Here is a 15,990-nt window from a genome sequence, read left to right as displayed (position 1 = left end):
GCTGAGTGGCAGGAGAATAGATCCAGGAAAGCAAGACTCAGTAGGAAGCTTTGTCTTTCATGCTGTTGTGTGCCTCGTGTTGTTGTTAGGTGTGCTCCAGTCGGCTCCTACTCAGAGCAACCCTATGTACGACAGAAGGAAACACTGCCTGGTGCTGCGCCATCCTCACGATAATTACTGTTTGAGCCCATTGTTGCATGCACTTTGTCAATCCATCTTGTCAAGGGTCTTCTTCTTTTTCACTGACCCTTTACTTTACCAAGCATGGTGTCCTTCTCCAGGGACTGGCCCCTCCTGATAACATGTTCAAAGTACCCGAGACGAAATCTTGCCATCCTCAGATCTAAGGAATGTTCTGGCTGTACTTCTTCCAAGGCAGCATAGAACTGCCTCATAGGATTTCCTAGGCTGTAATCTGTTGAACCTCAACTAGCTAAAGCAAAAGGAAGAAACGATGAAGTAAAAGAACTGAAGATTTCAAAGGGCGGCTCAAGAAGACAAACTAATGTATTATAATGATATGCAAAGCACTGGAGATAGAAAACCAAAAGGGAAGAACACACTCAGCATTTCTCAAGCTGAAAGAACTGAAGACAAAATGCAAGCCTCAAGTTGCAATATTGAAGGATTCTATGGGGAAAATTTAAATGATGCAGGAAACATCAAAGGAAGATGGAAGAAATACACAGAATCACTATAGCAAAAAGAATTGGTCGACATTCAGCCATTTTAGGAGATAGCATATGATCAGGAACCGATGGTACTGAAGGAAGAAGTCCAAGCTGTGCTGAAGGCATTGGCGAAAAACAAGGCTCCAGGAGTTGATGAAATACCAAATGAGGTGCTTCAACCAACGGATGCAGCGCTGGAGGTGCTCACTCGTCTATGCCAAGAATTCGAAGACAGCTACCTGGGCAATCAACTGGAAGAGATCTATATTTATGCCTATTCTCAGGAAAGGTGATCCAGTCGAACCTGGAAATTATTGAACAATATCATTAATATCACACACAAGTGAAATTTTGCTGAAGATCATTCAAAAGTGGCTGCAGCAATATATCAACAGGGAACTGCCAGAAATTCAAGCCAGATTCAGAAGAGGACCTGGAACCAGGGGTATCATAGCTGATGTCAGATGGATCTTGGCTGAAAGCAGAGAATATGAGAAAGATGTTTACCTGTGTTTTATTGACTATGCAAAGGCATTTGACTGTGACTGGGTGATCACAACAAATTATAGATAACATTGCAAAGAATGGGAATTCCAGAACACTTAATTGTACTCACGAGGAACCTGTACACACATCAAGAGGCAGTCATTCGAACACAACAAGGGGATGGTGCCTGGTTTAAAGTCAGGAAAGGTGTGTGTCAGGGTTGCATTCTTTCAACGTATCTATTCCATCTGTATGCTGAACAAATAATCTGAGAAGCTGGACTATATGAAGAAGAACAGGGCAACAGGACTGGAGGAAGACACATTAATAACCTGTGTTATGCAGATGACACAACCTTGCTTGCTGAAAGTGAAGAGGACTTGAAGCACTTACTGATGAAGATCAGAGACTACAGCCATCAGTATGAACTATAACTTCAACATAAAGAGGACAAAAATCCCCACAACTGGACCAATGAGCAACATCATGATAAACAGAGAAAAGAATGAAGTTGTCAAGGATTTCATTTTACTTGGATCCACAATCAACACCCATGGAAACAGCAGTCAAGAAATCAAAAGCCGTTATCCCGAGTGAAATTAGTCAGTTGCAAAAGGACAAATATTGTACGAGACCGCTCTTATAAGAACTCGAAAAATAGTTTAAGCAGAGAAGAAAATATTCTTTGATGGTTATGAGAGCAGGGAGGGAGGGAGGGAGAGGGGTTTTCACTAATTAGATAGTGGATGAGAACTATTTTAGGTGAAGGGAAAGACAACACACAATATAGAAGAGGTCAGCACAACCGAACTAAACCAAAAGCAAAGAAGTTTCCTGAATAAACTGAATGCTTTGAAGGCCAGCGTAGCAGGGGCAGGGGTTTGGGGACCATGGTTTCAGGGAACATCTAAGTCAATTGGCATAATAAAATCTATTAAGAACACATTCTGCATCCCACTTTGGAGAGTGGCGTCTGGGGTCTTAAACGTTAGCAAGCAGCCATCTGAGATGGATCAATTGGTCTCAACACACCTGGAGCAAAGGAGAATGAACGCCACCAAAGACACAAGGTAATTATGAGCCCAAGAGACAGAAATGGCCACGTAAAGCAGAGACTACATCAGTCTGAGACCAGAAGAACTAGATGGTGCCTGGCTACAATTAATGACTGCCCTGACAGGGAACACAACAGAGAACCCATGATGGAGCAGGCGAGCAGTGGGGTGCAGACCCCAGATTCTCATAAAAGACCAGACTTAATGGTCTGACTGAGACTAGAAGGACCCCGGTGGTCATGTTCCCCAGACCTTCTGTTAGCCCAAGTCAGGAACTATTTCCAAAGCCAACTCTTCAGACAGGGATATAGGGTCGCTATGAATCAGAATCGACTCGGCGGCACTGTGTTTGGTGTTTTTTTTTTTTGGTTTTATGGGATAGAAAATGATATTGGTGAAGAGTGAGCTTCTTGGATCAAGTAGACACATGAGACTACGTGGGCAGCTCCTGTCTGGAGAGGAGATAAGAGGGCAGAGGGCGTCAGAAGCTGGCCGAATGGACAGGAAAATAGAGAATGTAGGGAAGGTGTGTGCTGTCTCATTAGGGGGAGAGCAACTAGGAGTATATAGCAAGGTATGTATAAATTCTTGTATGAAAGACTGACTTGATTTGTAAACTTTCACTTAAAGCACAATAAAAATAAAAAAAAATCAAAAGATGCATTGCATTGGGCAAATCTGCTGCAAAAGACCTCTTTAAAGTGTTGAAAAGCAAAGATGTCACCTTGAAGACTAAGGTGCACCTGACCCAAGCCATGATGTTGTCAACTGCCTCATACGCATGCAAAAGACTGGACAATGAATAAGGAAGACAGATGAAGAATTGATGCCTTTGAATTACGGTGTTGGTGAAAAATATTGAATATCATGGACTGCCAAAAAATCAAACAAATCTGCCTTGGAAGAAGTACTACCAGAATGCTCCTTAGAAGCAAGGATGGCAAGACTGCATCTTACATACTTTGGACATGTTATCAGGAGGAATCAGTCTCTGGAGAAGGACATCATGCTTGGTAAAGTAGAGGGTCAGCGAAAAAGAGGAAGACCCTCAATGAGATGGATTGACACAGTGACTGCAACAAGGGGCTCAAGCATAACAACGATTGTGGGGATGGCGAAAGACCAGGCAGTGTTTCATCCAGTTGTATATAGGGTTGCTGTGAGTTGGAGGGGACTCGAGGGCACCTAACAACAACAACAACTTCTTTACAGAATCAGATTGCCACGTCTTTTCTCCCTCAGAGCTGCTGGGTGGGTTCAAACCCCAGACCTTTTGGTTAGCTGAGCACTTAACCATTGTGCCACAGGAGTCCTTGTTCCTACTATTTACAGGAGAGAAAACAGGCCCGGATTCTCGGGCCAGAAGACAGATCTGAGAGATCCACAGGGCAGTCACTGAAGGATGCTGGGGGTTACTGGAGATGCTGGAGTCAAGGGTGCTTCCACAGGTCCTGGGCTGGGAGAAACTTGTTGGATGGTTGTGGGATTAGAGGCGGTCCCGCATTTATGACATATTTGAGTTACTACAAACCGCATTTACGACAGTCAGCTTCCACAAAGAGGCAAAGTCAATGCCTGGTTTCAAAGCATTTAAAGACAGAATCATGCTGCTGATTGTAGAAAATGCTGCAGGATTTAAATTAAAACCTTTTTCTTGTTAAAGGTTTTGAAAAGCCTGAGTACTCAAAAACATTGACAAAAAGAAGGTGCCAGTCGACTACAGGAGCAACTCCAAGGCCTGGATGATGACTGTGTCATGTGAGGACTGGTCTTTAAATTGTGTCATCCCAGAAGTGTGCGCCTACTGCCTTGAATAAGAGCAATCCTTTCAAGATTCCACTGTTACTTGATAATGTCCCAGGACACCCTCCTCACTTAGACAAATAAATCAAGAAGTGAGAGTGGTGTGTCTACCTCCCAACCCGACAGCTGTGATTCAGCCTATGGATCAAGGTGCACTCGCCACCTTCAAGGCGCACCACCTACAGACTATGTTTGCTCAGCAGTAGCTGCAACAGATGGAGGTATGGTAACACTACTCGGTTTCTGGAAGAATTACAACATTCTTTGGTGTATACAGAACATTGCTTCTCCCTGGGAGGAAGTTATGGGAAAATGCATGCAGGAAATATGGAAAAAAAAATTCTGACTTATGCAAATGCACTCAGAAGCATTCGATAAGGATAATACGTTGGAAGAAATTGGTAGAAAAATATCCTCATGGCAAGCACGTTGAATTTAGAACTTGATATAACCAATGTGGAACAGCTCATAGATGACAAAGAAGAGGAATTGGCAGATCAGGACTTAATGGATTTTGAAGAGGAAAGAAATGCTGAAGAAGAAATAATGAAGAAGAAGGACAGGAATTGTCAAAAAAAAATTTACAGTGGGAGCATTAGCTGAAGTTTTTTTTCAACTAAATCAGGAGCTTCAGTTGCTTGAAAACGTGGACCCAAACGCTGATTGCTTCGCTGCAGTCGATAAGCAGGTTTGGGAAGCAGTGAGGTGTTACCACTGAACGTATGAAAGGAAAGAGGGAAAGACCTTACAGACAACTCTCATTAATTTTCTGATTAGAAATTCTACCCCCATTCCCAGAGATAACCCAGACAATCCAGAACCTTCCACAGTAGTTATTTCCACAACCGGCAAAACTCAGACGTCACCCAGCTCTTCTTCATCAACGATTTTTGTGACTTGTGTATTTTTTTAATGTATGTATTAAAGTATATCTGCAAGTTTATATGTAATGTTTTCAACCCCCAAAGACAAAGATTGGTTGATAAAGATACTGATAATAAAAGGCAATAATAATAATAAAAAAAAAAGAAGTATCCAACTTAGGTCAGAACCAGCATACGACAGAGTGGCTGGAACAGAGCTCCGTTCTAAGTCAGGGACGACCTGTACTTCAGTGCTGACCCGGAGAAGCAGGTGGAGGCAAAGCTGGAGACCCTTGGCGCTGGGTGGAGACCAGTGTGCTGGTTTGAGAATATCTGCGAGGACTGGTGCTGGATCCGACGTTTGGGGTGAGTGGAAGGGAGGACAAGCTTGGGGCTCACAGTAGGAGCTGAGCAATGTGTGGGCGGCCCTGTCACTGGAGGCAGAGACCCCTGGGGACACCACCAGCCAGGAGGAGAGGTTTCTCAAGCCTGTGGCTCCTGCTCGGAATCCTGCCCTGCTGCCACACCCACCAAATCACACGAAGCTCCTTGGGGCCCCTGCCTTCCTCTGTGCATGACATCACCTCCCAAGGCACCAAGATACCCAAGGTTTGTGTGGCCAGACTTCCCCTACAGCCTCGCCCGAAATGAGAGGAAACGCTACTGAAGGTACAGAAATTTATTAGGCAATTAGACATTGGCAAACAGCCCAGTCCTTGCACTAATACTTAAAAACCATGTTTCATATGAATATTTCATGAAAATAATTTAAAAATAAGTCTTTAAATACTGTCAAATTAGCATATACATATTTTTACAAACACTTAGTATTTTTTAAAACATGAATATATTAAAAAGAAACTTTTCATTGACATTTACAAAAATACTACAACCCACCTAGAATCCAGTGAACTTCTAAGGTCCTCCCAATAATGGAAACTTGAGGCACTTAGGTGATGTCAAATACAATGAATGTATTAAAGAGACCATGTCCGCCCCATGTAGGTTTAGAAAGGGGGGTATCTGGTCTAAGGCAACTCCTGTGCTAGGAAGATGCCCTTGAGCGCTGGTCTGATCCAGGCTTTATGTTCCCAGCCAGTTGCCTTTGTGCTTGACAGATTTGGGGAGCATCCTTTTCTAGGCAGTGGGACTATCACAGTGAACACAAGAAACACAATGGAACCAGCATTTTGGTGGAGGCAGAAAGGAAAAATCACGTGCTCCCAGCCTCGGCTCCGATCACATGAACCCACCTGGCACAGTATGCAGGTTCCTACTTAACAGCCCTCCTCTGCCAGCCAGGCACCGCTTCCCCAGGCAGTGCCCGCTTCACTTCACTCTGGCAGAGAGGCACTCAGCTGTGGGAGGAATGATCTCCCATTCAAAGCTCTGGACAGAAACTATTTACAGAAAGGGGCACAGCCCTGTCTGGGATTCAAGAAGTTTCCAACAGGATGGGGGCTAGCAAAGAAGCCCAGGTCACACTCACTCTCAATACTGGGGAAGGCCACAATCAGTGTACTCTAATTAGGGTGTACTCTAATTACGGGTCTCTTCATGCCTGACTGGGATATCATCGGCAGCCAATATATTAATAATATTTTGCAGACAGGTTTAACTCCATTTTATGGAGGTAGAAGCTTCCCTGCCCGACCTATTTCTCTGCCTGAGGGGCATCTCGTGGCCCTGCTCCGTCACATCTCCTGGAATCTCCTCTTCACACAACTTAATCTCATTTTCTTCCAGGCCGATAAAACGATTGAATTGTGCCCCCTCCCCCCCCCCAAATATGTGTTTTAAATCCTGACCTCTATGACTGTGGTTAGAATCCCATTTGAGAGCAGGTTGTCTTTGTTACAGTAATGAGGGAGGATTTCTGTAGGGTGTATTTTCAGTTGATCTCTTCTCAGATATACAAGAGATTAAACAAGCAAGCCAGCAAGCAAGCAGTGATGGGGGAAGAGAGCTGTCCAACCACATGAAGACGGTCCAGGAGCCGAAGCTCAGAGACAAGGACCTTCCACTAGAGCCGACAGAGAGAGAAAGCCTTTCCCTAGAGCCCATGCCCTGACTTTGGACTTGGCCTCCTAAACTGTGAGAAAATGAATTTGTTTGTTAAACCCATCTACTTGTGGTGTTTCTGTTGTTGCAACTCTAGACACCTAAGGCAGAATTTGGTACCAAAAGGTGAGGGTCCTGTTCTAACAAATACCTAAAATGTGGATGTGGTTTTGGAATTGGGCACTTGGTAGAGGCTGTAAGAGTTTTCAGGTATCGTTTAGTAAAAGCCTAGATCGCCTTGAAGAGATGGCAGTTGACCTGAGGGACCCCCATGCCTGCACTCCCACTCACCAGACATTCAGGTAGTGGGGACCCTCCTTGCCCCAAATCCTGGACTGTGCTGCAAGCCTGGTGGACACCAGGCCAGGTGGGAATCAGTACGTCAATACAGAGCCCTGCACACGGGAGCACGCAATAAGCTCAGGCTTTCGCTGTTATTAAGTCCTCCAGGGAGCCTCCGCATTCCAGATTTTATAGGGAGGCTGAAGTCTCGGTCAGGCCGTAGGGCCCGCTGTTTGCAGTAGGACAAGGTTGCGGTGGTTGCCCAGGGTCCTCCGGGTCTCCCTCCGTCACCACCTCGTGAAGCACAACGTCCTCCTCCTGGTCCTCTGAGAGGCTTGGGGGTGTCCTGTTCTCGGGTGCCGATACTGAGCTCTATTCCAACAGCAACGAGGATTCCACTTCAGGGGCTAGAGTGCCCCCCTCAGTGCACAGGCTGCTGTCAGGGGTCTGAAGGACAGGGATTTGGTCTGGCAAGAGGAGCCTGTAGTACAGGCCCCCCGCCGAGACCGCTTTGGGGGACCACTGATCGGCCTGTGCAATTTCAGGTGCATGGGGTCATGGGGTCACATCCCAGCTCTGCCACCAACTCCCTGAGAGACCCAGAGGCAGATGAATTCAGCAAGCACCGTACGCACGTACCTACAGGAACAAGGTAAGCACGGGCTTAATTGTGCTTACTTACTAATCTGTGGTTTCACCACAGCTTTGGCCCCAAGACACGCATGTTGAGGGTTGAATGGTGGACCCCAAAAGATATGCTCATGTCCTAAACCCTGGTGCCTGTGAATGTGAACTTATTTGGGGAAAAGGGGTGAAGACAAAGTCATACCGGAGTAGGGCGGGCCCTAAGCAATGACTGGTGACTTTATAACACCAGGGAAATGTGGACACGGGACACATGGGGAGACGGCCGTGTGGCCACAAAGGCAGAGACTAGAGTGATGCAGCCACAAGCCAAAGAATGCCTGGGGCCACTAGGAGCCAGCAGAGACAAGGAAGGAACTGGGCTGCATAAGCGTCCCCCAAGATTGATGTCCACGTGGAATCCCAGACTGTGGCCTTATTTAGAAATAGGGTCTTTACAGAAGTAATTAGTTAAGATTAGGTCATACTGGAGTAGCCAAAAAAAAAAAAAAAAAGAAAAACCCATTGCTGTTGAGTTGATTCCCACTCACAGCAACCTTGTAGTACAGAGCAGAACTGCCCCACGGGGTTTCCTAGGCTGAATCTTTACAGAAGCAGCTGCAACATCCCTCTCCCACAGAGAGGCTGCTGGTTTTATGGCGCCGATTTTTCGGTTAGCAACAGAGTGCTTTAACCACTGTGCCACCAGTGTTCCTATACACAAACCCATTGCTGTCAAGTCAATTCTGACTCATAGCAACCCTATAGGAAGGACAGAATAGAACCGGCCCATAGAGTTTCCAAGGAGCACCTGGTGGATTTGAACTGACAGCCTTTTGGTTAGCAGCTGTAGCTCTTAACCACTATGCCACCGGGGCTTCCAGTGTTCCTACGCTAGAGTAAAAAACCAAAAAAATCAAACCCGTTACCCTCAAGGCGATTCCAACTCATGGTGATCCTAAAGGACAGAGCAGAACTGCCCCATAGGGTTTCCTAGGAGTGGCAGGTGGGTGTGAACTGCTGACTTTTTGGTTAGCAGCCAGTCTCTTAACCACTGTGCCACCAGGGCTTCATAGTGGAGTAAGGTGGGCCCTATATCCAGTGAGTGGTGTCCTTATAAGAGAAGGAAGAGGGAGGTTCAGACAGACACACAGAGAGAAGAAGCCCATGTGATAACAGGCACAGAGACTGGAGCAGGGCAGCCACAAGCTAAGGAACGCCAGTGACCGCCAGAAACCACCAGAAGCTGGAAGAGGCAAGGAAGGGACTCTCCCCTACGGTCTTCGGAGGGAGCATAGCCTTCCCGCCACCTTGATTTTGGGCTTCTGGCTTGCAGAACTGTGAGTGAATAAATCTCCGTTGTTTCAAAATCCAGTGTGTGGTACTTTGTTACAGCAGCCCTTTACCACCTGTGCCTCAGTTTCCCTGCCCGTGTGGCACCCAGCTGAAGCCCTGCCCCACACAAGTGTCTGGGGCTCTAACAGATTGAAAAGAACACGGCTGTACAAGCTAAAGCGGAGGAGCAGGTGGGAGGCTTTGGGCTACCCGCCCCCCAACCCCTCAGCAGCTCCTTGGGATCTGGTCCCCAAAGCCGGACCGCTTAGCTCTGCTGGCTGCTGCCCACCCTTAGAGTTTGCCATGCCCCTGTGTGGTACTTACAGGGCCTCCTGGCTCACTTGGCTTTTCTGAAAATAAAAGAGAAATGAGAGTGTCTAACTGATGTGAGCTGGGACGAGGGATTCTCACAGAGAAGGGACATGCCCTTACCTCCCAACAAAGATGACCCTGGAAAAAGGCTGAATTCCTGGGGAAACAGGAGGGTGGGTTTACCAGGATGCAGGGACAAGCCAGGAGTACCCCAACCCCGACATCCTCAGGGCTCTGCCCCACCTCCCACCAGGACTTCTCCCCCCATCAGGGTTCCTCCCCCTACCAAGAACCACCTCCCACCAGGACCTGTCCCCCTACCAGGACACCACCTACACCAAGACCCACCTCCCACCAGGGCCCCTCCTCCAACTAGGGCCCCACCCAGGCTGAAGCAGCCTCTTCCTGCCCTGTCCCTCTGCCCCAGCCTCCTCCAGTTCAGCAGACCTGAGGTTCAGTTCTTACATCTCTCAGGGAGCAAGAGCCAGGTCTGCAGTCTCAGTACCCCTTGAGTTAGGACATAGCATAGCTCTGCCTTAAATGACACCCCCCAAGGACCCCATCTTTCCATGCCCGACCTATGCCCCCAGTGAGGCTGCTGCTCTATTATTCTCCTCAGTCTGGCTGAGATTTACCTCTTCTCTTGCAGTAGTAGCAGTAAAGGCAGTAGGCGAATAAAAAGGCGAGTATAATGGTGAGTACAATGGCGAGTACAATGACAACACGCACCACAGGTGTAATGCTCAACCACGAATCCCCGTTTGCCTTCCCTGGAAGGAGGCAAAACACAGAACAGTGTGACTGAGTTACACATGGCTTTTCTCAGCAGAGTAACATGTCAGCAAGGGAGGTTCCACTCCTGGGAGGGCAGCCATGCCACCACCTGGCCAAAGCATAGCCTCCTGGACAGCCCCTGAGGCAGAGGAAAGACCTCTTTCCTGTGTTACCAGGGGACTCTGGCTCAGTGTGGGGTCCTGCTCAGGTGCTTGGAAGGGGCAGAAGCTTAGTCCCACCCTAATGGCGGCAAGAGGCCCTAGTGTCCAGGGAGTGAGCTCAAGGCTGCAAGACAAGCTCTCGGGCCAGGGGATGCAAATCCTGGAGGGTTACCAAATTACAGGCTTTTCCTTATTCTCAGATTAGACCCTTCCTTCTTTCCCTTTTTGGTGTTAAAGCAGCCTTTACATGTGTTTGTGGGTTATTCACACAGTCACCTGGTGTGGACAGTGACAAGGTGATTTTGAAATACGAATGGATGTGCAAAAGGTCCAAGAGCAGCCCAACCAACACTGAGGAAGAGAACAAACTTGGTATCAAGAATAAATCCAGTATCAAGGCCTGTCAGAAATGCAGAACTGGCCGAAGGAGAGACAGACAGAGAGACCGCCCCACCCTCACAGGGACATTGGTTTAAGAGAAAGGTGTTGCTGCAGAGCAGGGAGGAGGGAAAGGATTGACCTTTCAACAAATGGTGTGGTCACAGCTGCAGGACCTGTCTACGCACACAGGAAACACATAATGAGCCTTGACCCCTACCTCACACCGTGCACAAAAGCAATTCCACGTTCACCGTACAACTAAATGGGAAAAGTAAAAGAACACAGCTCCTAGCAGTTAATATGAGAGAATATTCACATTTAATTGTACAAGGAGTCTGAACACAGCGAGGAAAAGGGTGACAGACTAGACCACGATAAACTCGGGAACTTTTGTTCAGGAAGCATCGAGCATCAGTTAACGGTGATGAACAATTTGGCAACAGATACATGTGATGGCCGCACATCACAATGAAGGTAATGAGCGTCACTGAATTGTACGTGCACGAAATGTTGTGCCCGTATATGTTGTATTATATATACTTTTAGCAGAATTAAAAAATTCAGAACTCTGTCCAACAAAAGACTCCATAAAGTGAGTGGGGAGGCAACATGCAGAGGGAAGAGCTGTCTGGAATACAAAAGGCTTGTATCCAAAGTTAATAAATAATTACCAATGTTTATGAACAATCACCAAATTAAAAAAAAAGATACAGACAATGCAATATAAAATGGGCCAGAGTCTTGAAAGGCACATAACACAAGAGTAGACATGGCCTCACTACATTCCTGACCATGCATCCACCTCAAATCCTTAGATTATATCTGACAGTCTGTAAGGCAGGAAGCTGGCACAGCCCAAGGCATCTCCAGGAATGACTGAGTGAGTGAAAGAAGGAAAGAAGGCCAACTACGAAAGAGAACCCTTCAGGCCTAGTGGAAGCCAGCCACTCCGCTCCCCTCTGTCCAAGCTGGAACATGAGGCCAGATGACACCGGGAACTACCATCGACCCAGGGAGGTGAGCTGAACTCACACTGCCCCAACTCAGGGAACAGGGATGGGAAAGCACAGCCAACCCGTTGTCATTGAGTAGACTCCGACCATGATGCTGTGTGTGTCAGAGTAGAGCTGTGCTCCACAGGGTTTTCAATAGCTGATTTCTTTGAAGAAGACCAACAGGCCTTCCTTCTGAGGCCTGTCTGGGTTGACTCCTATCTCTAGCCTTTCCATTAGCAACTGAAAGCTTAATCCTTTGCACCACATAAGGACTGCAAGCCCCCGTGAGTTTGTCAGTTTGTCATCCTGTGGGGGCTTGGGTGTTGCTGTGATGCTGGAAGCTGTGCCACCAGCATTCAAATAATGGCAGGGTCACCCATGGGGGAGAGGTTTCAGCTGAGCTTCCAGACTAAGACAGACTAGGAAGGAGGACCTGGCGGTCTACTTATGAAAAGAATTAGCCAGTGAAAACCTTATAAATAGCAGTGGAACATTGTCTGATATAGTGCTGGAAGATGAGCCCCTGAGATTGGAAGGCATTCAAAATACAACTGGGAAAGAGCTGCCTCCTCAAAGTAGACTCCACCTTAATGATGTGGATGGAGTCAAGCTTTCGGGACCTTCATTTGTAGATGTGGCATGACTCAAAATGAGAAGAAATAGCTGCAAACATCCATTAATAATCAGAACCTAGAATGTATGAAGCATGAATCTAGGAAAATTAGAAACTGTCAAAAATGAAACGGGATGCACAAAGATCAATATCCTAGGCATTAGTGAGCTGAAATGGACGTGTTTTGGTCATTTTGAATCGGACAATCACATGGTCTACTATGTCAGGAATGACAACTTGAAGAGGAATGGCGTTGCGTTCATTGTCAAAAAGAACATTTCAAGATCTATCCTGAAGTACAATGCTGTCAGTGATAGGATAATTTCCATACACCTATAAATAAGGAAGACCAGTTAATACGACTATTACTTAAATTTACTCACCACCACTAAGGCCAAAGATGAAGAAACAAGATTTTTACCAATTTCTGCAGTCTGAAATTGATCGAACATGCAATCAGGATGCACTGATAATTACTGGTGTTTGGAATGTGGAAGTTGGAAACAAAGAAGAAGGCTTGGTGGTTGGAAAAAAATGGCCTTGGTGATAGAAAAGATGCCGGAGATGACACAATTGAATTTTACTATACCGAAGACTCCTTCATTACAAATACCTTTTCTGACCAACATAAACCGAGACTACACACATGGACCTCGCCAGATGGAATACACAGGAATCAAATTGACTACATTTGTGGGAAGAGATGATAGAAAAGCTCAATATCATCAGTCAGAACAAGGCCAGGTTCCAACTGTGGATCAAACCATCAATTACTCATATGCAAGTTTGAGTTGAAACTGAAGAAAATTCAAGCAAGTCCATGAGAGCCTAAGTACGACCTTGAGTATATCCCACCTGTATTTAGAGACATCTCAAGGATAGATTTGATGCGTTGTACACTAATGACCAAAGACCAGATGAGTTGTGGAAAGACATCAAGGACATCATCCATGAAGAAAGCAAGAGGTTATTAACAAGACAGGAGAGAAAGAAAAGACCAAAATGGATGTCAGAAGAGACTCTGAAACTTGCTCTTGAACATCGAGTAGCTAAAGCAAAAGGAAGAAAAGATGAAGTGAAAGAGCTGAACAAAAGATTTCAAAGGGTAGCTTGAGAAGACAAAGTATTATAATGACATGTGCAAAGAGCTGGAGATAGAAAACCAAAAGGGAAGAACACGCTCAGCATTTCTCAAGCTGAAAGAACTGAAGAAAAATTTAAGCCTCGAATTGCAATACTGAAGGATACTACAGGGAAAATATTAAACGATGCAGGAAGCATCAAAAGAAGATGGAAGGGATACACAGAGTCACTATACCAAAAAGAATTTGTTGACGTTCAACCACTTCAGGAGGTACCTGAAGGAAGAAGTCCAAACTGCACTGAAGGCATTAGCAAAAAACAAGGCTCCAGCTACTGACGGAATACCAACTGAGATGTTTCGACAAATGGATGCAGTGCTGGAAGTGCTCACTTGTCTATGCCAAGAAATTTGGAAGACAGCTTCCTGGCCAACTGACTGGAAGAGATCCATATTTATACCTATTCCCAAGAAAGGTGATCCAACCTAATGTGGAAATTATGAAACAATATCATTAATATCATACGCAAGCAAAACTTTGCTGAAGATCATTCAAAAGCGACTGCAGCAGTATATCAACAGGGAACTGCTAGGAGCTCAAGCCAGATTTAGAAGAGGATGTGGAACCAGGAATATCATTGCTGATGTCAGATGGATCGTGGCTGAAAGCAGAGAATACCAGAAGGATGTTTACCTGTGTTTTATTGACAATGCAATGGCATTCAACTGTGTGGATCATAAATTATGGCTAACATTGCGGAGAATGGGAATTCCAGAACACTTAATTGCGCTCGTGAGGAATCCGTACATGGATCAAGAGGCAGTTGTTTGAACAGAACAAAGGGACGCTGTGTGGTTTAAAGTCAGTTAGGGTGCATCAAGGTTGTATTCTCTCACCATACCTATTCAATCTGTATGCTGAGCAAATAATCTGAGAAGCTGGACTATATGAAGAAGAACAGGGCATCAGGATTGGAAGAAGACTCGTGAACAACCTGCGTTATGCAGATGACACAACCTTGCTTGCTGAAAGTGAAGAGGACCTGAAACACTTACTGATGAAGATCGAAGACCACAGCTTTCGGTATGGATTATACCCCAATGTAAAGAAAGCAAAAATCCTCACAAATGGACCAATAAGCCGCATCGTGATAAACGAAGAAAAGATTGAGGTTGGCAAAGATTCCATTTTACTTGGGTCCACAATCAACACGCACGGAAGCAGCAGTCAAGAAATCAAAAGAAGTATTGCGTTGGGCAAATTGGCTGAAGAGTTTTCTTTAAAGTATTAAAAAGCAAAGCTATCACCTTGAGGACTAAGGTGTGCCAGACACAAGCTATGGTGTATTCAATCGACTGACATGCGTGGGAGAGCTGGAGAACGACTCAGGAAGACAGAAGAAGAATTGATGCCTTTCAATTACAGTGTTGGTGAAGAATTCTGAACATACCATGGACTGCCAAAAGAATGAACAAATCTGCCTTGGAAGAAGTACAACAAGAATGTCCTTTGGAAGCAGGGATGGGAGACTATGTCTCACATACTTTGGACATGTTATCAGGAGGGACCAGTCCCTGGAGAAGGACATCATACTTGATAAAGTAGAGGGTCAGCAGAAAAGGGGAAGACCCTCAACAAGACGGACTGACACAGTGGCTGCAACAATGGGCTCAAGCATAGCACCAGTTCTGAGGATGGCACGGGACTGGGCAGTGTTTCCTCCTGTGTGTCCAGGGTCGCTACGGGGTGGAACCGACTCGATGGCACCTAACAACAGCAACAACAAGGGACTCCAAGCGACAGGTTATCCCCAACAATTTTACTTGTTTTTTTAAGATAGAGTTCCAATAACTATGGCCCTTGGCCAAATCCAGCCCACTGCCTGTTTTTTAAATAGTTTAATTGGGACACAGCCACACCCACTGGTTTACATATTGTTTCTGACAGCTTTTGATATGATAGAGCAGAGCTTGAATTGAGTAGTTGTGGAGATGTTGTGTCCTGCAACTCCAAAAATATTTACCTTTCCATGAAAGGTTAGCTGACCCCAATTTAAGACCCACAATCAGTATCTTACCTTTCTCTTCTTCACACACTGTGTCCGTCGTAGCGTTGCAGGGGTGACGGATGACTGTGCCTTCAGGACAACTGAATGGAGAGTGAAGAAGCAGTCCTGAGCATTACTCCCTGCTGGCCTGGCCCCAAGCATCCTCATCACCACCCACAGGTCAGGACTTGGGAGGAACCTGCTCCAGCTCCCTAGATCTGTGCTCCTCAGACTATTGGTACCCGGCATTTTCTGGGCTACCTGAGCAGTGTCCCCCCAAATCATGTCCACCTAGGACTTAAGAACAAAACCACATCTGGAAGTAGGGTCTCTGCAGATGCCATTATTTAAGACAAGGTCACACAGGGTGGCACCTGATCCAATGACTGATGTCCCTGTAAGACGAGGGAAAGATGGACACAGAGACACAGAGAGAAGGCTGTGT

At 46.0% G+C, this 15,990-nt stretch overlaps 1 protein-coding gene across 5 annotated transcripts in view; it reads right to left on the bottom strand.

Annotated features, from left to right (window-relative positions):
* Positions 1 to 594: 594 nt before the first annotated feature.
* The window catches only part of LOC126081180 (tumor necrosis factor receptor superfamily member 26-like), a 30,915-nt gene continuing 15,519 nt past the window's right edge, over positions 595 to 15,990 (bottom strand). The window contains exons 5-9 of one of the 5 annotated variants that reach the window (XM_049892804.1): positions 15,576 to 15,646; positions 10,128 to 10,262; positions 9,613 to 9,649; positions 9,505 to 9,530; positions 6,492 to 7,860 (exon numbers count right to left, since the gene is read on the bottom strand). In XM_049892804.1, the coding sequence (XP_049748761.1) occupies positions 9,518 to 9,530; positions 9,613 to 9,649; positions 10,128 to 10,262; positions 15,576 to 15,646 (256 nt within the window). In that variant the 3' untranslated portion in view covers positions 6,492 to 7,860; positions 9,505 to 9,517. Of the gene's footprint in view, positions 976 to 6,491; positions 7,861 to 9,504; positions 9,531 to 9,612; positions 9,650 to 10,127; positions 10,263 to 15,575; positions 15,647 to 15,990 lie in introns of those variants that run through there. The other 4 variants (XM_049892803.1, XM_049892802.1, XM_049892806.1 and 1 more) reach the window with 4 other exon arrangements.

This window comes from Elephas maximus, chromosome 7 (genome assembly GCF_024166365.1).
Source record: "Elephas maximus indicus isolate mEleMax1 chromosome 7, mEleMax1 primary haplotype, whole genome shotgun sequence".
NCBI classification, from domain to species: Eukaryota; Metazoa; Chordata; class Mammalia; order Proboscidea; family Elephantidae; genus Elephas; species Elephas maximus.
This window is presented reverse-complemented; position numbering and strand designations above follow the sequence as displayed.